At 36.1% G+C, this 21,894-nt stretch overlaps 2 protein-coding genes across 5 annotated transcripts in view; both read left to right on the forward strand.

Annotated features, from left to right (window-relative positions):
- The first annotated feature begins 99 nt into the window (after nucleotides 1–99).
- On the forward strand, nucleotides 100–14,396 carry lrrc56 (leucine rich repeat containing 56). Its single transcript, XM_065291124.2, has 12 exons — nucleotides 100–237; nucleotides 365–452; nucleotides 2,246–2,306; nucleotides 3,391–3,487; nucleotides 3,957–4,157; nucleotides 7,105–7,285; nucleotides 7,395–7,586; nucleotides 10,196–10,260; nucleotides 10,448–10,593; nucleotides 10,678–10,883; nucleotides 12,598–12,934; nucleotides 13,056–14,396. Exons 1-12 carry the CDS (start codon nucleotides 100–102, stop codon nucleotides 13,225–13,227), a joined length of 1,884 nt encoding a protein of 627 aa, XP_065147196.1. The 3' UTR covers nucleotides 13,228–14,396.
- Nucleotides 14,397–15,179: 783 nt separating this feature from the next.
- rassf7a (Ras association domain family member 7a) overlaps nucleotides 15,180–21,894 on the forward strand; it is a 48,363-nt gene continuing 41,648 nt past the window's right edge. The window contains exon 1 of one of the 4 annotated variants that reach the window (XM_065292256.2): nucleotides 15,180–15,278. The gene's annotated coding sequence lies outside the window, so the exon portion shown is untranslated. Of the gene's footprint in view, nucleotides 15,279–20,567; nucleotides 20,664–21,894 lie in introns of those variants that run through there. The other 3 variants (XM_065292255.2, XM_065292257.2, XM_065292254.2) reach the window with 3 other exon arrangements.

Here is a 21,894-nt window from a genome sequence, read left to right on the forward strand (position 1 = left end):
GTCCCAAAGGTAAGATATTATTTATTAGATGTGAGGATAACTAAATTATAAAATACAGGACACGTGAAATTTCTTTCAGACACAACAGAAAAACAAATCATGAGTGACATCTTCATAAAAAGGCCTGGTACAGCTCCTGTGAATAAATTTAATGGATCTGATGTGATACAAACTCCTGCTGACGATGAGGACTCTGACCATGTAATGGTTGAACTGTCTTTATCACCAGCAAAGTTGGTAGGCTGTCAGTTTTTAGATTAAACATTAAAAGGTTATATTGTATTGTGTGGTTGTAAATGTAAAAATTAACCAGTTCTATAATTTAAATGCAATAAATGAATGAAAAGTTTAATTGTTTTTCCAGAAAATTCTGTCTGGAGCAGACAACCTAGAGGAAGTGACCTCGCTGGAGATGTGTGTTGACACCCGACAGATCTCTCTGAATAACTTTGGTGAGACTGACATATATTATACAGCGTTTTAGGTATGATACAAGATAAGCTTGGTAACAGCATTTATGGAGTAATGTTGACTACCAACTGGTCCATGGTTGATTACATTTTTTTTCTGTATCTGGTCCTAAATATGTGTAAAGTTAAATCCTCCATTAACAAGTTTGTTGGTATGTCTACATTATAATGGCAAGCTTTAAAATAGGACATATCATGAAAATCTGACCTTTTCCATATTTAGTGCTATACTTGGGTCCTTAGTGCTTCTATCAACCTAAAAAAGTGAAAACGAACAAAAAAAATAAGGTAATTGAAATTTGGCTCCCCTTGTGATGTCAGAAGAGGATAATACCGCCCCCTTATCTGCACTGTCCAACCACGGCACTGCCATTTATTGCAGAGATCATTTAATAGGACATATTCAAAAACTGCACATTTTTGCTCACACCTACAAGTGGTTAACTTGTTATAATAAATTATTAATATGGTATTTTGAGCTAGAACTTCACATATGTACTCTGGAGACACCAAAGATTTATTTGACATCTTAAAAAAGTCTTGTGAAATGTCCCCTTTAAAGTCACTCAGGTAATACACTCGTATCTACAGTAATACACCGCGTCCAAAATCGCCTAATTCCATAATATATAGACTAATATATAGACGGATTTTAGCAGTAGCAACATAAACAAACGGTTTTCGTGAAACAAATATTACTTCCGGTAAACTCTGCAAAGAATCAATAACAACAGAGTCAACATTTGTCAACATTTAGAGTAGTTTATATCTGATCAAAATAAACAACACGCACATTTCCTTAGATCAAATCATAGCTATTGCATATGAAAAATGACACTGAGCTAACGTTACTGTGTAAAATGTGTACTATGTTATCTACAGATCGGCTGCCAAACATCCCTTCACATAGGGCTGATCCATGATCGCTGTCTCCCCTCGTCTTTAGGAAACCAAAACATTATGAGGTATTTTTTCCAGAGTTCAGTTTAGCTACTAGCAGACCATTAAACAAATAGAGACCGGAAGTTAAGTTCAATCCAGAAGCGTAACTGTGACAACACACGTGTGTTCGATGAAAATCAGTATGCAAGGTGAGTAGTATGTCCGAATTCATAGTATTCGAAAAACAGTAGGCGAAAAGTACCGGGATGACCGGATAGGTTTAAAGTATACATTCGATAGACACTTTTCTATCCAGCGAGACCACCAATTTAAAAAAGTGAATATAATAAAAATACCAGAAATCTGTAAACCCGGCAGATCTTTAAGTAATTTAGGTACGAAAAGGTGTACTTATTCTCGTGATTTAATTGTTCTTGTTAAACAACACATGCATAAATGATGCTTGCGGTTTTTCTGATTACGTCATAGGTCAAAGGACATATGGGTCACATGACAATGAAAACATGGTGGATGCAGTATATCCGAAATGTATTCATATTACACCCACATTCAGTAGTGCTGTCACAGCACGATTTCGGATGCTGCGCTGGTTTTTAAAAACTCTGTTTATTTATTTGTGCTTCCTGTTCACTCTTATCTCCTTTTTTTTGCACCTGTTGTCCTGTGACAGGAAAGCCAATATTATGTAATAAGCATTGAAACTGAGCCAAACCATCATTTTACATGCTGTATGTTTGGACTTAGAAAGTGCTTTAAAGTGACTATGTGGATAAATGGACATCACTGAGTAACCAACAATAGAGATATTCACATCTGGGAAATTTGGTGCAAATGTGCTGTGCTTTTTTTACTGTGTTTCTCTTGCCTGGCAGGTGTCTACTTGCCCAAACTTAGAGAGCTGAAAATGAACAACAGTTTGATTTTATCGATACGGTAAGACCTCCTTTTTATCATCTAAGATACTTTGTATACGGTACTATGTATAAAAGGACAGTTTAATTATGTCATGATTTACTTACCCTTATGATGTTTCAAACCTGTATGGCTTTCTTTCTGTAAGGCCTGGTTCAGAAAAATATGTTTTGAAGGACCTTCAGAAAAACCACAAAAAGCTCATCTTACTTGTGTTTTGGTCTACCAACTGGTAGTGTCTGCCACATGCATAAAAAATGTAAATGTTTTGGGTAGGGATGCACCGATAGGATTTTTTTGGGCCGATACCGATTTAAACATACAACTTCTGGCCGATACCGATACTGATATTAAACACTTGTATACAATAATATACAGTTGGTCTATTAGCTAGTTTATTTCTGCATCAAATTATTTTTACTGAACATGGATTGGATCTAATTTACATTCAACTGACCAACATAATAAGAGAGGCACAAATTAAGCTAAAATAAATATAATAAGACAGCATGACAACCTTCAAAGGTGGTTTTGGGTATTCACCATTTATTTTATTAACAACATTAACTCATTTTTTACATATAATAGATTTCTTTATGCAGTTAATTAATAAACAATCGGTATCGGCCTTTCTCGTGCTATTGCCGATATGCCGATGGTTTCAAATTCATCAAAAATCGGCCGATAAATATCGGCGCCCGATAAATATCGGCGGCCGATACATCGGTGCATCACTAGTTTTGGGTCATCTGGTGCTCTGTTCGAACGGTATGTCACCACCGCACGTTGGATTTGAGAAATATGGCAAAGGAAAGCTTTTGTAATTTAAATATATCAATTGGTCAAAGGTTATTTTTTGGATAAAAGTTACTACATGTGTTAGATTCATGCTATAATTAATGCAGATGTCTTAAAATTCCTCAAAAGGGAGGAGACACACAAGGTTACTTGTAAGCTCAAGGCTCACATGGGACTTAAAAGATGTAAAACATTGCCTGCTTTGTAAGGGGCTGTAGAAAGTATCAGGATCCATGGGTTGGATCGGGAAAATGAATCAGGGAATTCTGCTGGGAATGCTGTCTTATTGTTCTCAGTATTTTCTCAGGGATCTTGGCACCAGCCTTTCCCACCTGCAGGTCTTATGGTTGGCCCGATGTGGTTTGACCGACTTGGAGGGAATCCCTTGTCTTTCTTCCTTAAAGGTATAAACAGAGTTAAGAAGCAAATCGTAGTCTTGCAAATCCTTTTTCATAGTTTCATTGTTATTCTTAGGGATATGCCTTAATGACACAATCTAGCAAGCAGTGCTCCCATTATCTTCAGAATGTTTCATATAGTAGAAATGTTTTAAAGTAGTCATTCAAATTAAGACGATCTAAATATTTGACTTCCAGTAATAGGGGACAGTTTTCGTTATTGGGAATAAAAAATAATGGGGTAAAGATAGACTGGGGGAGAAACTGAAATGGGCCATGATGTGAACCGGACTTGAACCCCCGTCTGCAACATGAGTACATTAAACGGTAAACCAAAGCTGTTAATAAAAAGGCACAACAGAGGGTTAATAAACGTAATATTTCATCTATATTTTTGTACATTTGTCTAAAACTAAAGCAGGCACCTATTAAATTCATCATTTACTTTTTTATTCCTAAACTGTGTTTTACATAGGAACTATACGTGGCATACAACAACATATCAGAGCTGATCCATCTCAGTATGATGGACCATCTGGAGGTGCTGGACCTGGAGGGGAACGATGTGGATGATCTGTTGAATCAAGTGTGGCATCTGGGCCATTGTAAAAATCTCCGAACTCTTTCCCTGGAAGGAAACCCCGTTTGTACCCGTCCTAGTCCAGGATCCTCAGAGGTACAGTAACTGAAGAGTTGAAAGATACTAAATTGTGTGGCTTTTATGCGCTTATCTAAGTGATCAAACACACAGTTTTTGCCTTAGCTAGCAATGCCAAGGTCATAGGTTTGATTCCTAGGACATACTTCAAAACACTTGAAAAGTGTTTTTGGATAAAAGCATCAGGCTTTCCTGAAGGAAGAACCTCAGCTTTATCATAATGGCAACCACTCAGAAAACCCTAAAAATGCCCTAGCATTTATAAAAATAGCTCAAATACTTTACCATATAGTCTCATTATCAGCTAATAATTGTCTTGGCTTTTATTCTTACTATACCAATATGGTCACTTATATACAATAGTTTGTATATAATAAGCATAATATTCTCAATGCCCATATTGATCACCTGTCGTGATGGCAGTAAATGCAAGACATGTTTTCTTGACCAATGAAAAACTAAAAAAGTGAGATCAAAGAGTATGTGTGTGACGCTCGCTGACGCATATCTGCATGATGTTTCATATGAGGATTCCCAGCAAGCTATTTTGCAATTGAAAAGACAATTAATAGCCGTGTAAACACAAATTGAATAAAATAAATATACAGTATATATTTTGGCAAAAACAACATCAAGTTAATTTTAGTTAGAAGGGGGTTACCCATAGCCAGACTATATCGTGTCTATAGTTAACCTAGATGGTGAAATGATGGCTGGGTTGAGAGCGGTGCTTTTCAGACTTCTAATCAGATTGTGTTTATCTCATTTCGGATTGTTTTTGGTCAGTGCCAAGAATCGCAAAACTGGGGCAAGCCTGAAGTGGGTAAACAAACTGCACTGAATATGCATGAAGTGGGAAATTAAGGGCGGCCTCATTCGCTTTCATTCTACGTTTTACTCACTTACTTTACCTCCTCACTGCAGATAAAATCAGGTCTGCATATACTTTCACAGCAACAAGTGACCAATATACACTTGAAGAGGTGTTTATAAGACTGACATGACACCTTCATAATCATGACATGACACGTCTCGCAAAATTATTTAGCTATTGTCACATAATATTTTGATTATTTTTCGTGATACTGTCACGAATTTCCGCGTTTTTTCGTGATCGTATCATGAATTTCTGTTTTTGTGTCATTGTCACGTATTGGTTACTCAACTGCTTTCAAACCATTTTCGCTTCGGTTTAGGGTTAGATTTGGTGTTTGCGTTAGGATGTCACTTTAAGTATTGGTTTATACACATTTTTCAGATTTATTTTTTTTTATTTTCTAAATTTTAAACACTTGTCGCCTGGCTAGGGTTAGAGTTGGCTTGGGTAGGGATGTCATTTTATGTAAATCTAACCCTAAACCGAAGCAACAATGGTAAGAAAATAGGACAAAGCAGTTGAGTAACAAATACGAGACAATGATACATAAACAGAAATTTGTGATACGATTACGGAAAATCGTGACAGTAAAAATTACATGACTATAGGTACATAATTTCGTGAGACTGGGCTGGGATTTTATGCACTTTTCTGACAACTGTCATTAAGTATCATTTGTTCAATTATGCAATTATACATTGCTTGAAATTTCTTTGTTATGACAACTTGACATAAACCAATACATCATAACTTGTCATAAATCTGTCATAAACATGACATAGCAGAATAATTATCAAACTTAAGAAACGACCTAGCTTTATGAGTTAACATTACATTAAACTGTCATTTAAATGTCATTAAGTGTTAATACTATGTCAAATTATTTTAAATACTTTAACAAAATGCAACAGACACGTCAAAAGATTATACTTAACTTTATATATGTGTCAAATACATAAAAAAAATGACAACTACAACTTTTTTTCTCACAAAAAGGGTTCTGAAATTTTCTAACATAGAAGAAAAAAATAAAACATTTAATTTATTTAATTAATTAAATGTAATCAACTGTGTGCCACTGCATGGCTTAACCCAATTTTGTACTGTTTTCATTAAATTTTAGATGATTTGGTCTCCAAATGCATTAAATATAATTTTATCAATTTTAATTATTATTATTACTATTGATTTTATTTGTTAAACACATGGAGGAAACTTTAAAAAACTGAAGAATATTCATGACGTTGTTTTAAAAATATTTGACCGAGTATTAACACTTAATGACATTTAAATGACAAATTATATTTATACCACTGTAGTTGAGGTCAAGAAAAATATTCATGATGCTATTATAAAACTATTTGACAGAGTATTAACACTTAATGACATTTTAATGACAAACTCAATTTGTACCACTGTAGTTGAGATCAAGAAAAATATTTATGACGCTGTTAAAAAACTATTTGACAGAGTATTAACACTTAATGACATTTTAATGACAAACTCAATTTGTATCAGTGGTAAAAAGTGGTCAGTTATGATGTATTGCTTTATGTCAAGTTGTCATAACAAAGACATCTCAAACATTGTCATATTTGCATTAAAAACATGACACTTAATCACAGTTGTCATAAACTTGCATAAAATCATCTTCGTGTTCATTACACATGTCATGTTATGATTATGAAGGTGTCATGTCAGTCTTATGAACACCCCTTCATGTAAAGTGTTACCGATTAAGCTATTAGGACGACCCCTTGTAATAAACATATTTATCTATTTCAGAAAATTCAATATTAATGCTATACCATTTTAAAGTATTTTGTTCATCTTTGTTTTTTAAGGAGCCTTTTTCTCTTCTGAAATGATCTATGTGTACAAGTCATTGATTGGATGGGGATAAGGGTTTGACTTAAATCAGGTGTTCAGTTGGGTTTAGGTCTGGGTTTTATGCAGACTTGTCAAGTTCTTCCACACCAGGCTAAATCAATCATTTCTTTTTGATTCTTGCTTTGTACATGTTGGAAAGGCTTATTCATTTTGCTTTCAGCTAGGGTCACATATGGTTTGTTGTATTTTTGAGAACAGGCGGACTACAGCTACAGGTCTGCGGTGCGTGAGATGATTCCTCAGTTGAGGTTTCTCGATGACGTACCGGTCGAGGAAGACAAACCTGACTGCGGTAGAAGCACACAGATGGACTGGACTCTTCTCAGAGAATCCATCAAAGACTTTTCCATCAGCGATACACAGGAATACACAGAAACAGGTAAAAATTCGGACAATGAATAAAACATTTCACTTCTGGACATGGACGTTTTTGAGGCCATCAGGAATAGCAGTGCAAAACATGATGTAAATCACGTTTTTGCCATCAGAGGAGCGGTCTGTCAGTGTATGTGGTGGGAGACCTGGTTCTGCACAGCACCTTAGCCCCAGAATATCCTCCAACAGTGTCTATAGTCGCCCAGGCAGTGCCAGACCTCTCACTTCTTGCTCCAGGTCAACACCAGGGTCAAACAACTCCAATCCAGCCACCCTGGATCATGAGCTCAGCAATCTAACAAGTGGTAAGGTGTATGTATTTAGCATGTTCGGGATTGGATATATTATATATATTTACATTTTTGCAATTAGCAGATGCTTTTATCCAAAACGCTTTACCGTATATTCAGTCTATACATTTTTACTAGGGTTGTGAATTGTTAATAGCTGCATGTTTATTAAAGATTTGCTTTATTACTTTCAAAAAATTTTTGCGAAAAACCGGCATATCCATTAAAGAATGTTATGCAATTTATTAAGTCATTCCAAAAACTATGGGATGGGTGTGTTCGACTTCACATGGTGTCCCGCGGATGACATCAAAATACCACAAGTCGAACCAGTCGACTTCAGAATCGCTCTTGTGGTATTTTGATGTCATGTGCTTGTCGGTTCTTCTAATGCCAACCAAACATACCATACCATAAAAGAATGATCATGTGATTTTAGGGGGCGTGCACACCAAAACATTTAAACGTTGCCGAAAACGCCAGGCAGACGCCGACTTTGCTTGCTATGATACTTCTACTTTGTTTATCAGTCATTGAACGATGCACTAGTTGGTTAATAATAATAATACAATACACTTTTTTCCCCAAAGCGCTACAAAAAATAAAAACAAGTAAAATACAATGGTTGTTATAATATTTGTCCCGCCGCTCCTACACTGTGATTGGACGGCTGAGTGAGAAGTGACATTGACGAGGTGAGCTTTTCACCAAAATGTTTAATATTTTTCAACTCTCTGCACTTATCGCGAACAAAACCCGGCAGCTGCTGGAGTTTTTGAAAAGCGCCACATTTCGATTGGAAACAATTGAAAACATGCGCCAGCCGCCAGCGTAAATGCTTTGGTGTGCACACTACTTTAGGCACCTCAGGTGACCTGTAAATGCGAAAAAACTGTAAATGCGAAGTTTCCATTGCAGTTTTGCGATATATTTCTTTTTCAAATTCCTTAAAAATCCATCTCACCGAGCGTAAAAACGTATTTGCTATTTAGACGGTTTCATCTGACGCACGTGCCGTGACGCGATACGCATCTGGTCCGAACTTTACTTCCGGTTTCAGTGTTTTTTAATGGTCTGACTAGTTGCTAAACTGAACTCTTAAACAAATACCTCATCGAAAATAACAAATGTTTTAGTTTCCTAGGTAATATCTACATGTTGTTTATTTTGCTTGTTATATAATTAAACTACATTTAAAGTACTTTGTTATTTGTTCTTAGCGGAGTTTACCGGAAGTTACGTGTGGACCACGAAAACCGCTTATGTTGTTACTTCTGAAACCGTCTATATTAGGGCTGGGTATGGATTCAGATGTTCCAGATTGATTCGAGTTTGATTTTCGATTCAATTTTCGATTCCGGTTATAGGGTCGATTTTTATACTCGATTCTCGATTCAACTCATTGAATATAGATTTAATACAAATACTATATTAATAAAAAAGACCAGTGAACAGCAGTTTACAAGTGTGTAATTAATAAAAATAAATTAAAAGCCACAACACTATCGTCGTCGTGTTGCTTGCGAAATCTAAAATGCTTCCATACCTCTGACTTTTTACGCGAAATCGCCATTTTAAGCACTGAATGAATGAATGACAGGCTCACCTCTCGCTCCTTGGTAACATCACGCAAGGCAACAAAGAGGGTGACATCTAGTGAAGAAGACTAGGGATTAGATTAACGTTAATCTCACGTTCAATGTTTCGGAAATAAATATGAAAGAAAAAATCTATTCTGCTCTTTGAGAATTGAATTTGAATCGACCACGTAAAAAAAAACTATTACTCGAAAAATAAAACTTTTTGCCCAGCCCTAGTTTTGCCCGAAATTGTTGTTTAATTCGTTATTTTGCGCAATTTGAAGGGTAATGGAAATGCAGATACTGGTATCACGATCTGATTAGTTTTGGAAAGTAAGTACTTTTACTAAAACATTTTAGACCTATAAAAATTCTAATTTGTATTAAGTTATGTTCACTCACATGACACGTAGTCATGTCAGTATTCTAACTTGTGGTGGCCACCATGTTGAACGCCCAAGCAGCCCAATACTATACTCACTTTATCTCTGTAACTTTTCTAGACATTTTCAGGTGTGAAAGTTAAACATTATTAATGATATAACCCATAAGCCCATGATTAAAATATTTTCACAATGTTGACTTTTTCTAAAGCAACACCAGTAGGTGACAGTATAAATGTAAAAATCGTGTCTCATCCTTTGCGATTCTAGCAACTTGACAGATCTCTGTAGCAGGAAGTCTTCTTATCTCTCGTTTGACTGGGAGTGTGATTTGGGGCACTGAACACACAGCACCAGATGAAACTGGAGCCCTTATGTGTTCCTGTGGCTCAACGGGGTGGAGCATTGCGTTAGCAGTGTAAAGATTTTACATTCGAATCCCAGGTCACTTTGGATAAAAGTGTCTGCCAAATGCACAAATGCAAATGATGGTTCCAAAAGGAATAGAGGTAGGAATGAAGGAAAGATAATGTCTCTGATCTCAGCTAACAGTAGGTGGCAGTGCTGCACATGGTATTGCAAAAGTCATGAAAAGCCAAAACTGAAATCTGCTTGTTTTCTGACCTGCATTAGCAGTAATATGTGAAATGTTTCCACACAGGTTTTGGCAGTTTTCTGTGCGGGAATCCACTACAGGCTGTTCGTGCAAGGACACAGAAACAAATGGTCTGCTTTGTAATACAGATCCCATCATCAACAGCAAGAATTCAATTCTATTGATTTGAAAAAAATATATTTGAATTTAATTTAATTTGACAAACTTAAAGCATTATCACATTTTTCTTCAGTATCGTTCAGCAAAAGTCATATTTGCAACTCCCTTACCAGTCAATTAATTTCTTCATATACCCAGGTTCAAAACTCTCGTTCTCAAACCCGACCCAGCACACGACTCGGTAGTTATATTCCCGAACGCACGTATGACGATGAACAGCCAAGCAGTCAGGACCGCAGTGATGTTTTCGCCGAGCTCAGAAGCTGGAGAATCGAGCATAACAAGTATTGAACTTTTCTCAGCCACCCACATTTCTGCACTTTCTATTTCTATTTAATAAAATGTGTTTGTCTTATAACCCCTGACAGACGTCTATCAGCTATCGAAAAGGACCGCCAGCCCCAGGTTATGAAAATCCTTCACTGTGATGATGAGTATGATGAAGAAGATGACGACTGCAGTCATAATCATAGTTTTATTAGCGATGACATCACTAGAAATGAAAAGGAGGAGGAGAGGACTGTCTACAAGGCAACAACTTCTGCCAATTCGTCTTTTCAGTCTTTTTCACCAGGTGATGTTTTCACCCATTCAAATATTATGAACTTGCAAGCCACCCTTTGTACACATTTAATGTGGGGTGTTGCGTTGGCGGTAAGAAACCTTTGCACAAAAGTACTGAGTTACTCTTTAGTTTGCACCAAATTAAATGTGTTATTTTTCAGGTAGCTAATTATAACCATGCAGACAGTTTAAAGGGGCCTTATTTTGTGGCTAAAAAGCGCATTAATTTGTGTATTTGGTGTAATACAATGTGTTTGCATGGTTTAACGCATTATTTTCCACATACTGAACATTTTTGTAGCAGCTCTAAGTCCCGCCCATCTGTAACAGGTCGTTTTGTACAAAGCTCATAATTGTGAGAAAGTGTGGTGTAAACAGGTGTAAACCGATTGGCCAGCTATCCAGTGCGTTGTGATTGGCCGAATTATGTAAACAGAAATGTGACGTTCTTACTGAACGTGGATGAGGCTTCACTTTTAAAAAGAAAATCTCTTTGGATTTGAAACTTACATTTTTGTTTTTATGTGCACAGACATTATTTAACACTCTAAAAACAAAGAAAAACATGAAATCGGGTCATATGACTCCTTTAACAAACTTTTACTTGATCAGCAAGTTGACCTGAACGAGAAAATTTATCATAGAATTTGTTCGTGCTAATACTTGCTTTAGTGCCCCTTGTGGCAATGCTGAGAATGCATCTTGCATTGCACAATTAATTGCGTCTAATGGTGCATTCACACCAGACGCAAATGGAGCGTTGAGCTTAAGTGATTTACATGTTAAGTCAATGCAAAGATGCGATTTCCGGCATTTGACACGCATGATTCGCGTGAAACGTTGAAAAAATCTGAACTTTGGCGAATAATCATGCAGCGTTAGCCAATCAGGAGCTTAATTGCCCTAGTAGTGATGTAATTACGACGTAGCGAGCGGAGGCAGAAATACGAAACAACAATGGAGGACAAAATCATTGTCGCAGTATGTGGACACCCGAAGCTGTACGAAACATCTTCATTCATACTTTTATAAAAACTGGAATAAAAAGGATCATGCTTGAAGGAAAGTGAGTGAGGAGGTCAGACAATCTGGTTAGTTATAAAAAACGCTCTTTACTCAATTTGAGCTAATATATATATAATAATATAGTAATGCTGCGTTCACACCAGCCACGGCAAGGGCGTCAAGCACGAGTGAAGTCAATGTTAAGACGCGTTGATGCGTGTCTGGAGGTCTTGGGGCGCGAATGAGGCGTTTAGTGTGGCGCGGTAGACACAATTCCGCCTCATTCGCACTTCTAGTTTTTGCGAATGGCGCGAATTGAGCGTTGCCGCGGGAAACGCGCAAGTTAAAAAATTTGAACTTTGGCGGAAAAACATGCCGCGTTAACCAATCAGGAACTAGCTCTAGTAGTGACGTGATTACAGGAAGCGAGTCGCAGAAACCCTCCTATTGACGTGAATTTCCGCGTGAATGTCTTGATGACTAGAATTTCACGCGCGCCTTTCTAAGCGAGAATGAAGCGAGTACACTCAAAATGTTCAAGCGTCCAACTATGAATTTGACGCGTCTTGTGTGAACCCAACATAACACATTTTGGACCTCAAAGGCAAGTGAAATTATTTTGGCATATAATGCATAGCAAAAGTTCAAGTATTTTTTAAGTTTTAAGGCTTTATACATAGTGTTAAAAAAACTCAATATATTTTATCATTGTTTTTTAGATCTGTTACACCAGGACACAGATTTGCAGAATGAAATAAGAGTCACCTCTACATCAGACTGTATGATGTCACCTTCACCGCCACTGAGTGCATTGGCTCCCCCTGGTGGCCGGAGGATAACACAAATTCGTACAAGGAGAATCAAACCTCATAATGGTGAAATTGGCATGTCGATGCCATCGGAGGACAAACAAACGTCTAATATTGGAGCCTTAAAGACAAACTCAATCTCTGAGCCCCAGAGTAACACGACTGTAAAAACCATGTCAACTCAAATTCTCCGAAAACCATGTAGACCATCCACAAGTCTCGGGGTCTCACCTCTTAGAGCACAATGGTATGTCTATATTTAAATTGATACTAATCACAGTAATTTACAGGAAATGCAAGCGTGATTGAGGTTTGCTTTTCTGAATCTGCCATGCGTTGCGCTAATAAATATTTATTTTGCCATATAGGTCAGAAGCTCCAGGGAATCATCATCAATCAGAGAACCAGCACAAACCAGTCATACGTTCTAACACATCTCATCAACTTACGCCAAAACGTCCACAAACAGCCAGAGCTGCACTGCAAAGGCTACCAAATCGAACCCTCCTGCCCAACAGAGGAAATGGGATCCTGGAATAATGGACATGGACCTCCATCAAAACTGGTATTAATATTTCAAGCACAAAAATGCTCTCTTTTTAAATAGTTTGGCTGATGTCACTTACACTGATGAAACACTAGTGGGCGCCATGCCTATTGTAAATACGTTTGTTGTTTTGCTCTGCTGTTTTTGCAAACATATTTCATGCATGATTGATGTAATTATCAAGCTGGCCATGTCCTTAATGTTTCTTCTGTAGTTTAATGTGTATACACTACACAGAGAAACAGGTTATTGCATAGATATGGTATACAAGTCCAGATGCTGTATTTGAGGTGATGTTCATGTCATATCTTCCTCCTAACCTTGTTCTCCTGCAGCACAGCATCCATCTGTCAGGTTATTTAACATGTCTGGTCTTGCTGGTACATTGTGTGCAGCCACAGGTGTAAGACTGTTATTTTAAGTGTCACTGAAATATGTACCACCCATGACAACGGCATACATTATATCTGTCACAAAGTCCTCTGGCATTCAGTTCCTTCAAGTATGCACAGTTTTTTGCCTCATATTGTGTGTTTTAAAAAGCAGCCTTATTGTAATTTCAGATTGTTCAGACTGTTGAAGTGTCTAGATCTTTATTAATGTTTTACTACTTACTTTAACCAACAAACTTCTGTACCGCTAAAGAGCAAATATTCACATGGCATGCATGAGTGAGGAATATCCTTTCTGAATTATTCATGTATATTTCTATATTTTTATATTGTTGTGTTTTATAGCATCCTGTGGTGGAAAAGACATTTGAAAATGTTGTGGTATAATATGATTGGCTGATTTGACTTAAAAGGGATAGTTCACCCTCCAAAAAACTTTCAATCTGATGTCATTTGAACCCCCAATGTCTTTCTTTGTACTCTGGATCCCAAATGCCAATTTTTTTTTTTAAAGATGACATATCATGAAAATTTGAATAATGATAATAAATAATGATAATATTAACATTTTATTAAAGGTTTTCTGGTTACTATAGAAAAACCGTTACTATAGGAGTGAATGGTGACCTATAGTAACCAGAAAACCCCAAACCACCTTTTGAGGGTGAGTAAATAATGATAATATTAAACATTTTGGGTCAATCCCTTTATCTAGCATTTTGTGTATCAAAGATATTTATAAAAATATTTTAACACTGATAAAATTACAGTTGGGGTGAGGGACAGACTTCTGTAAATAATGTTATATCACAGGGCTATTAAATGCTTCATTCTCATTGGTTGAGAAAGGGTCTACAATGTGCATTATTTTTCTGTCAGCCCACCTATGAAGTAGTTCCAGGTCTGACCGCATTACAGTTATATTACTACGCCAAGTTTAAATGAAATAACGAATTTAACTTAAACAAATAAAGCATACATATATGTGTGGTAGCGAATTAAATAAATAATAATAAAAAATTAAATAAAATGAATAGCCTACAGTAAATTACCAGAGATTGCCTGCTTGTTCAGTTTTGTTTTTGCTTCATTCCTGATATCATAAAACTAGAACAAATTATACATAAATAACGTTACTGACGAAAAATAATATAGAAATATTGATAGCTACATCTTGTTCCCATTACTGTAAACACAGAGGCTTTAGGTGAGGTCTGTAAGAAAATACATTTTTTAATGTCTAAAACATTTTTATTTTAAGACATTTATTTTATTTTCCAGAGTTTACCGGAAGTTACGGTTTTTTCCGCGAAAGCAGTTTGCTTATGTTGTTACTGCTGAAACCGTTGTTTTGCGTTATTTCACGTTTTGTTTAGATTATTATACAAATAAAAATCAACAACCATTTGTGTGAAGGGCGTTTTTGAAGTCACACATGTTGATAAATGATTCCCAAAAAACAGAGCATTTCATCTAACGCACCATAGACGTTTGCATAAACAAAGCCGTTGATTGGACGAATGAATGACGACGTAAGTGATTGAAGCGTACGGGGATTGTAGCGTCGCGTCGCGTCGCTCGCGTGGTGTGTAGAGGTTCTGCGTAATATTTTGGACACCGTGGATGAAGAGAAATGATGAAGAGCTTTACTGGTAAGTGTTTATCTTCAGTTACAACAGATTTATATTCGATTTATGTTGCAGATGAGTGAAGTTATGTATGTTATGGCTAGCAATGTTATGTTTACAAACACAACAACTAAACTACATCTTAACCCGAGACGTTGAGGAAAACTGACTTGATACACTGACACTAAGTTAGTTGTTATAAAGTCTATAAAATATCCCAGAAAAGTTGCTTATGAAAACGCTTTAGCATCAATTGTTTATTTACAGATGCCACCTGCTTTGACATTTATACACTTTTAAACACGTCTTGGTTGTTGAAACACATTTTTGGGTTATAAATTTAAGACGTTTTTTAATTCGTAAACAATGAGTTGACACAACTTGAGTTTTGCAGTAACTGATTCATCACATGCATGTGTTTCATTTTTAAGTATGCATTATGCAGATTGACTGATTTATAAACTTTTAGTGAAATACACATTTAATCATGTATTAAAATGTTGTGATTAATGTTATCTCTATGCATGTGTCAGATATTTAGGTAAGTGATAAAGGCAATATGACTGAGAACTGATGTCATATGTCTGCTATATGTGCGTACAAATAGGCCATCACTGTCATAAAGCTAATGTCTGGTAATGATAACATTATATAGCTGGAGTTGTGATGTGATGCTTTGTGTCATGTCAGTTGAGCAGCTTGTATTTAGATTTGGCAGATGATAGATGCAAAAAATATTTTTTTAAATGAATATTAAAATCTAATTTTATTTCTGCCCTCGTATTCTCTTCTCCTCCACATCTTTTTTTCTGGGTAAAGCCTTTCTATAATCTGAAGGTTGATATGGGAATCAAATAGTTTCCCTCCTGCAAAAGCTCACAGTGAGTCATCTGTCCAGCTGCTAGAAGATAGACAAGAACAAAAAGGGCTTATGTACCAGCTGGAGATAGCGCATACTTCTTCACAGGCATCCCCTTCACATTACACACACATATAACTGTGCCTTCTGAGTGCACTTTGCGTTTCCCATGAGAGAAATATTTAGGGAATTACCCTTCAAACAGCTTTGATTTTTGGATTACTTGGTTTTTGGACTGCATTTTATTTATACTATCAATTCATGTATGTTTAATGGAAGTCTATTGCAAAATAACTACGTGAAATCGTTGCCATATCAAATTGGTTTCTGTTTACAGAGCCATATGAAAGTTAATGGGAATAGGAGATGTTTTTAAGAGATATTTGCGATAAAATGTTCCTGTCAAATACTTTACTCAAAAATTAAAATTCTTCATCGTCATGTCCAGGGCCGGTGTCAAGGGGGGGCATTCGCGGGCAGTGCCCCCCCAAACAGGTTGTTGTGCCCCCCCCCACAAAGTTTTTTATTAATTTAATATATATCAAGAATAATTAAAATAAATGAAACATTGAATGTTTCATGACTTGTAATGTAATCAAATGAGGAAAATATAGTTGATATATGTTTTCTTTAATTAAAATAGACCAGTTTCTCTGATTTGATGTATTGCCGCATCTCACCCGTTTTACGTCTTTAGCACGTTTGTGACTTGATACTAGCAAAGTGTTTTTTCGCGACATTTTATTGATCGTGTAAAATATAGATATTAGAATATTTAGAACGAACCAGCAGCGCCTGCTTCATCTGACTTCATGCAAACACAGACTGGCTCAAACTCAGAGATTAGAGGTCGAGGTGGAATTCACAAATGTACAGGACACTGTTTAAAGGAAGTTAAATGTTCGTACACGCCTCTTCAGCTATTTTAAAGGTAAGTTAGCGTTGTTTTAAATTACGTAAGCTTAAATGTGAAGTGTGGCTATAGACCGTTAACAGCATTACGATGTGATTATGGTAAAGCGGCTTTTTTCAAGCTAGGACGCGGTGTGCGCTGTGCTATGAAACCCATTCATTTCAATGGCTTGCGCCGCGCGAGGGCGGTTTGTTGTTGCGTCGAGCAAAGCGTGAGCGCAGCGGAGCTCAGCTTGCGCTCACGCCGCGGTCGAAGTTCAATAGTTTTGTGCATAGTTTGTGGTCTTTTGCACTTTATACGGGAAATGAGCTGACAGTCTGTACCAGTTGTATGAGTGTGTGCTTGCACTGTATTTGTTGTTTTAATGTCTTGTTTTTGCAAGTTATTGTTGCTATTGCATGCCCCCCGTTGGAAGCCAAATGCCCCCCCTGTTATATATGGTCTGGCGCCGGCTCTGGTCATGTCATTCTAAACCTGTATGACTTTCTTTATGTTTATGCAGTGAAGGTGAATAGGGACTGGATATGAAAAAATAGATGTTTATACAATGTAAAAACTAAACATGTAGGTGTTTGTGCTGCCTTAATTGAGTTAATTCAACTTAAAAATGTTGAGTCGACTAATATTTTTAACTTTTTAATAAAAAAAAAAAACATGTCCCTACGCTTTCCTGATTACCGAGTTTTTACGGTAATCTGTAATTCCGCAATTATCCACTAGATGGCAAAAAAACTAATTTGAAGCAAAAACTAATTTATCAACATTTAAAACTCTGTGTATTTTTTATAACCATTCTGAATCTGATCTCTTACAAAATTTCTTTACAAAAAAGCAATTAATTCAGCTTTTTGCTTTAAATTTTGTATTTTTGAAGAACCCTACCCATATTTAAGAGGTTATAAAAAAAGAGAACAAATGAAGGTAGGATCAAAAGGTTTTTTCCCCATTTTGTTTGTTTGTTTAAAACCAGATTTTTCCAAAACCAGTTTTTTCATTTGTTTTATTTGTATGTATATATATTTATTGAAGAAAATTTTCCTGGAAGGCATTTTGTAAAACTTTAAAAAAATGCTGGCGGGCAACTTAAAAAAAAGGCTAGCAGAGAATTAGTTAATATTTAAGTTGAATTAACATAAGGGCAGCATGAACACTTACCGTATTTTCCGGACTATAAGCCGCACCGGAGAATAAACCGCATCATTCAAAATGTGTCATTAAGACGAAATAACATAAATAACTTAAGTCGCAGTGGACTATACGTCGCGTTTATTTAGAACAAATTTTAACAAAATCCAAGCCGAAGAACAGACATTAAATCTGGAAAGGCAAGTTATTCAACTAAACAATACTAGACAGAACAGCAGGCTGAATAGATGTCTGTACGTTAAAGTAATATTAACAGTTATTTAAATGATAAACCCTACCCAGTCTCACAAAGTTTCGTGATATAGTCACGTATTTTTTTGATTCTTTTTTCGTGCTATTATCACGAATTTTCGCGTTTTTTCGTAATCGTATCACGAATTCCTGTTTTCGTGTGATTATCACGTATTGGTTACTCAACTGCTTTTTCCTATTTTTAAACCATTGTCGCTTCGGTTTAGGGTTAGATTTGGTGCTTGCATTAGACTGTCACTTTATATATTGGTTTATACTATTTTTCCTGATTTATTTTTTTATATGTCGCCTGGCGTTAGGGTTAGAGTTGGGTTTGGTTAGGGATGTCATTTTATGTAAATCTAACCCTAAACCGAAGCGACAATGGTAAGAAAATAGGACAAAACAGTTGAGTAACCAATACGTGATAATCACACGAAAACAGGAATTCGTGATACGATTACGAAAAAACGCGAAAATTCGTGATAATAGCACGAAAAAGAATCAAAAAAATACGTGACTATATAACGAAATTTCGTGAGACTGGGCTGGATAAACCATAGCATACATAATTTACCTGGAAGGTTGAATAGTCTAAATTAACCGAACAAGCCAACTAGCGTGAAGTTCGCAGACTCGTCATTCCACATCACTGAATGTATTGAATTACATAAATACAGAATCAGCATATGGCGGACTCTCGCGGCTGTAGACGGTAATGTTGTCTCTTGCCTCATAAATTTCAAAATTAATTAATACTGGCTTACAAGGCGCACCTGACTATAGACGGTTTCAGCAGTGACAACATAAACAAGCGGTTTTTATTCCGGTAAACTCCGCTAATAAAAAACAACAACAAAGTACTTTAAACGTAGTTTATTTATATAACAAGCAAAAAAAACAACACATAGATTACCTAGGAAACCAAAACATTTGTTATTTTCGACGAGGCATTTGTTCAAGAGATCAGTTTAGCAACTAGTCAGACCATTAAAAAACGAAACCGGAAGTAAAGTTCGGATCCAGATGTGTATCACGTGCGTCTGATGGAACCGTCTATAAGATACAGCACCAGCCAAGTTATGGAAATGCGGCTTATAGTCTGAAAAATACAGTAAGTTACCTTATTTAGTTAATCCAACTTTTTACAGTGGCCAAGATATAAAACTTCAGCTATAATAGAAAAGTCATATGGGCTACTTATATTTTGCTTTTATATGCATTTCGGAGCTCAACAATCTCAGTCTCTATCCACTTATGTAGTGTAAAAAGAGCTGGACATATCTATCAGTCTGCATAGATCATCTTTTGTCTTTCATAAATAAAGACATTCATACAGGTTTGAAAAGAGATGGAAGTAAGTAAACAATGACACATTTTTCATTTTTGAGTGAACTGTTCCTTTAAAAAAAGATTAACACTTCGCTCTGTCCTCTTCATGCAAATCTCCTCTGTATAAATCAATAGGATCTGTCTGAATCTGTCCACCCTGTTCTTCTCGAAATCTTTAAGGTTGCACGTTTTGTATCTTATCAGCATTTCTGTCACAGACAGATCAATCAAAGCCAAATGGATCTATTTTCATTTGTTACACACAACACAAGGGTTTATGTACTGCGGTATTACACAATGATTACATCACCGTTACCACTATCATTGTGTATAATTTTATCTTTGTGAAATAACTTCATGAAATAATTTGACACCCAATACATTAGTATTTAAAATAATAGTTCATACAGATCTGATGTGTATTTGTACCTTATTTTTTTGTATCTATAAAGAAGAATATAACATAAATATAATATATTTATTATTAATATTGTTATTTAGATTTTTTAAATTATTTTTTAAAATTAGAAACAAACCAACCAGAATCTTAGTTTTTTTAAAGCTCTTTAGAGTTGGATTGGTAAAGGTTGTGCCTCACAAATCTTTTGTGACTCTCTGAAGGGCCCATTCCACCCCCAAACGCCCTGACAACTCGTACCCACCCCAGTCCCACTCATCATTTTTTGTGTTGTTCAAACACTGGTCATGTGACTTTTGTCCCAGCACAATTGCAGCGCTCCCATTGGTCGGTTTCTTTAAAATAGCATCGGTCTCCTAGGTAACGGAATGGCGGCACCACTTCAGATTGTCTGCTTGGCCCCTCCTGATATTTCACACGGACTCTCACAGTGAATCAGGTGGCTGCCAGAAACCTCAACCGTCTCTCGCTTTAAATCGAGTCTTACACTTTTTAAAGATAGCTTTGTAGGTGAGTAACCAAATGTTTTGTTGTTGTTGTTTATAGCATAAATGTTTTTCTTGTCCCTGTGAAAAGCTGATGGAAAGAAAAGTTGATGTGCAAAAATAGGAAAGAGGTGAAAGACAAAAACATTGCTAGACAAACTAGATGCAGGCTTTTCAACTTAAATGAACACTTGAGGTGTTTAAGGCTATGAAATGCTGTTTTTACTAATGAACCAATTCCTAAGGAGTACTTGGCAATTTTTGATGTTACCATAGTATAATCGCATTGTGAATTCAACAGGTGCACACTTAAAGACAACATTACTAAATGGGCTCTTTTTTGTAGGGTTTTACTGGAATTACAATTGTACGACAAATATCTTTTCTTTATTCCTTTTTTTTTAGTTGGCGTCCACTTATTTCTCATCCATATATCTGCAAAAAGTGTTTTTCTTGTCTTTTAGAGTTGTCCAATACGATTTTAGGTCATGTTTAATTCATAACATTGGGCAATCCTAACATTACTAACAATTTATTTTAACAGCACGTTTCAATCTTTTGAATGTTAGTTAATGCCTGTACAGTTGTTCAGTGTTTGTTCATGTTAGTTTATTGTTAGCAGATTAAAAATATAGAAAATGTTAAAATTAACATAATTAAGATGAATACATGTGGCAGAAGTATTGTTCATTGTTAGTCCAACTACTAATGTTGGTAATTAAACTTTACAAAGGGAGCATTTTGTAAAGTAAAAAACACTTAACATTAGATATATCTACTTCAAGGATAAGATAATTTACTCACCACCATGTCATAATGTCAAAAATGTTGATGTCTTTCTTTGTTCAGTCGAGAAGAAATTATGTTTTTGAGGAAAACATTACAGGATTTTTCTCATTTTAATGGACTTTAACAGACCCCAACACTTAACAGTTTTAATGCAGTTTAAAATTGCAGTTTTAAAGGACTCTAAATGATCACAAACGAGGCATAAGGGTCTTATCTAGCGAAACCATTGTCATTTTTGGCAAGAAAAATAAAAAATATGCACTTTTAAACCACAACTTCCCGTCTTCCTCCGGTCCTGTGACGCACCAGCATGACCTCACATAATACATCATCACATCAAGAGGTCACGGATGACGTATACGAAACTATGCCCCAGTGTTTACAAGTGTGGAGAAAGAGGACCGTTCCAACGTTGTTGAATGTGGAATGATACTAATTAATGTCTTTGTGTCAGTTTATTGTTTAAA

This window comes from Paramisgurnus dabryanus, chromosome 23 (assembly GCF_030506205.2).
Source record: "Paramisgurnus dabryanus chromosome 23, PD_genome_1.1, whole genome shotgun sequence".
NCBI classification, from domain to species: domain Eukaryota; kingdom Metazoa; phylum Chordata; class Actinopteri; order Cypriniformes; family Cobitidae; genus Paramisgurnus; species Paramisgurnus dabryanus.

What these genes read in the sequence shown, in the direction of transcription:
- lrrc56 (XM_065291124.2), top strand. Translation starts at nt 100, where the DNA reads ATGAGTGACATCTTCATAAAAAGGCCTGGTACAGCTCCTGTGAATAAA. An exon ending in CTTTATCACCAGCAAAGTTG is followed by an intron (nt 238 to 364) that starts GTAGGCTGTCAG and finishes TTGTTTTTCCAG; the next exon opens with AAAATTCTGTCTGGAGCAGA. An exon ending in CAAGGACACAGAAACAAATG is followed by an intron (nt 10,261 to 10,447) that starts GTCTGCTTTGTA and finishes TCATATACCCAG; the next exon opens with GTTCAAAACTCTCGTTCTCA.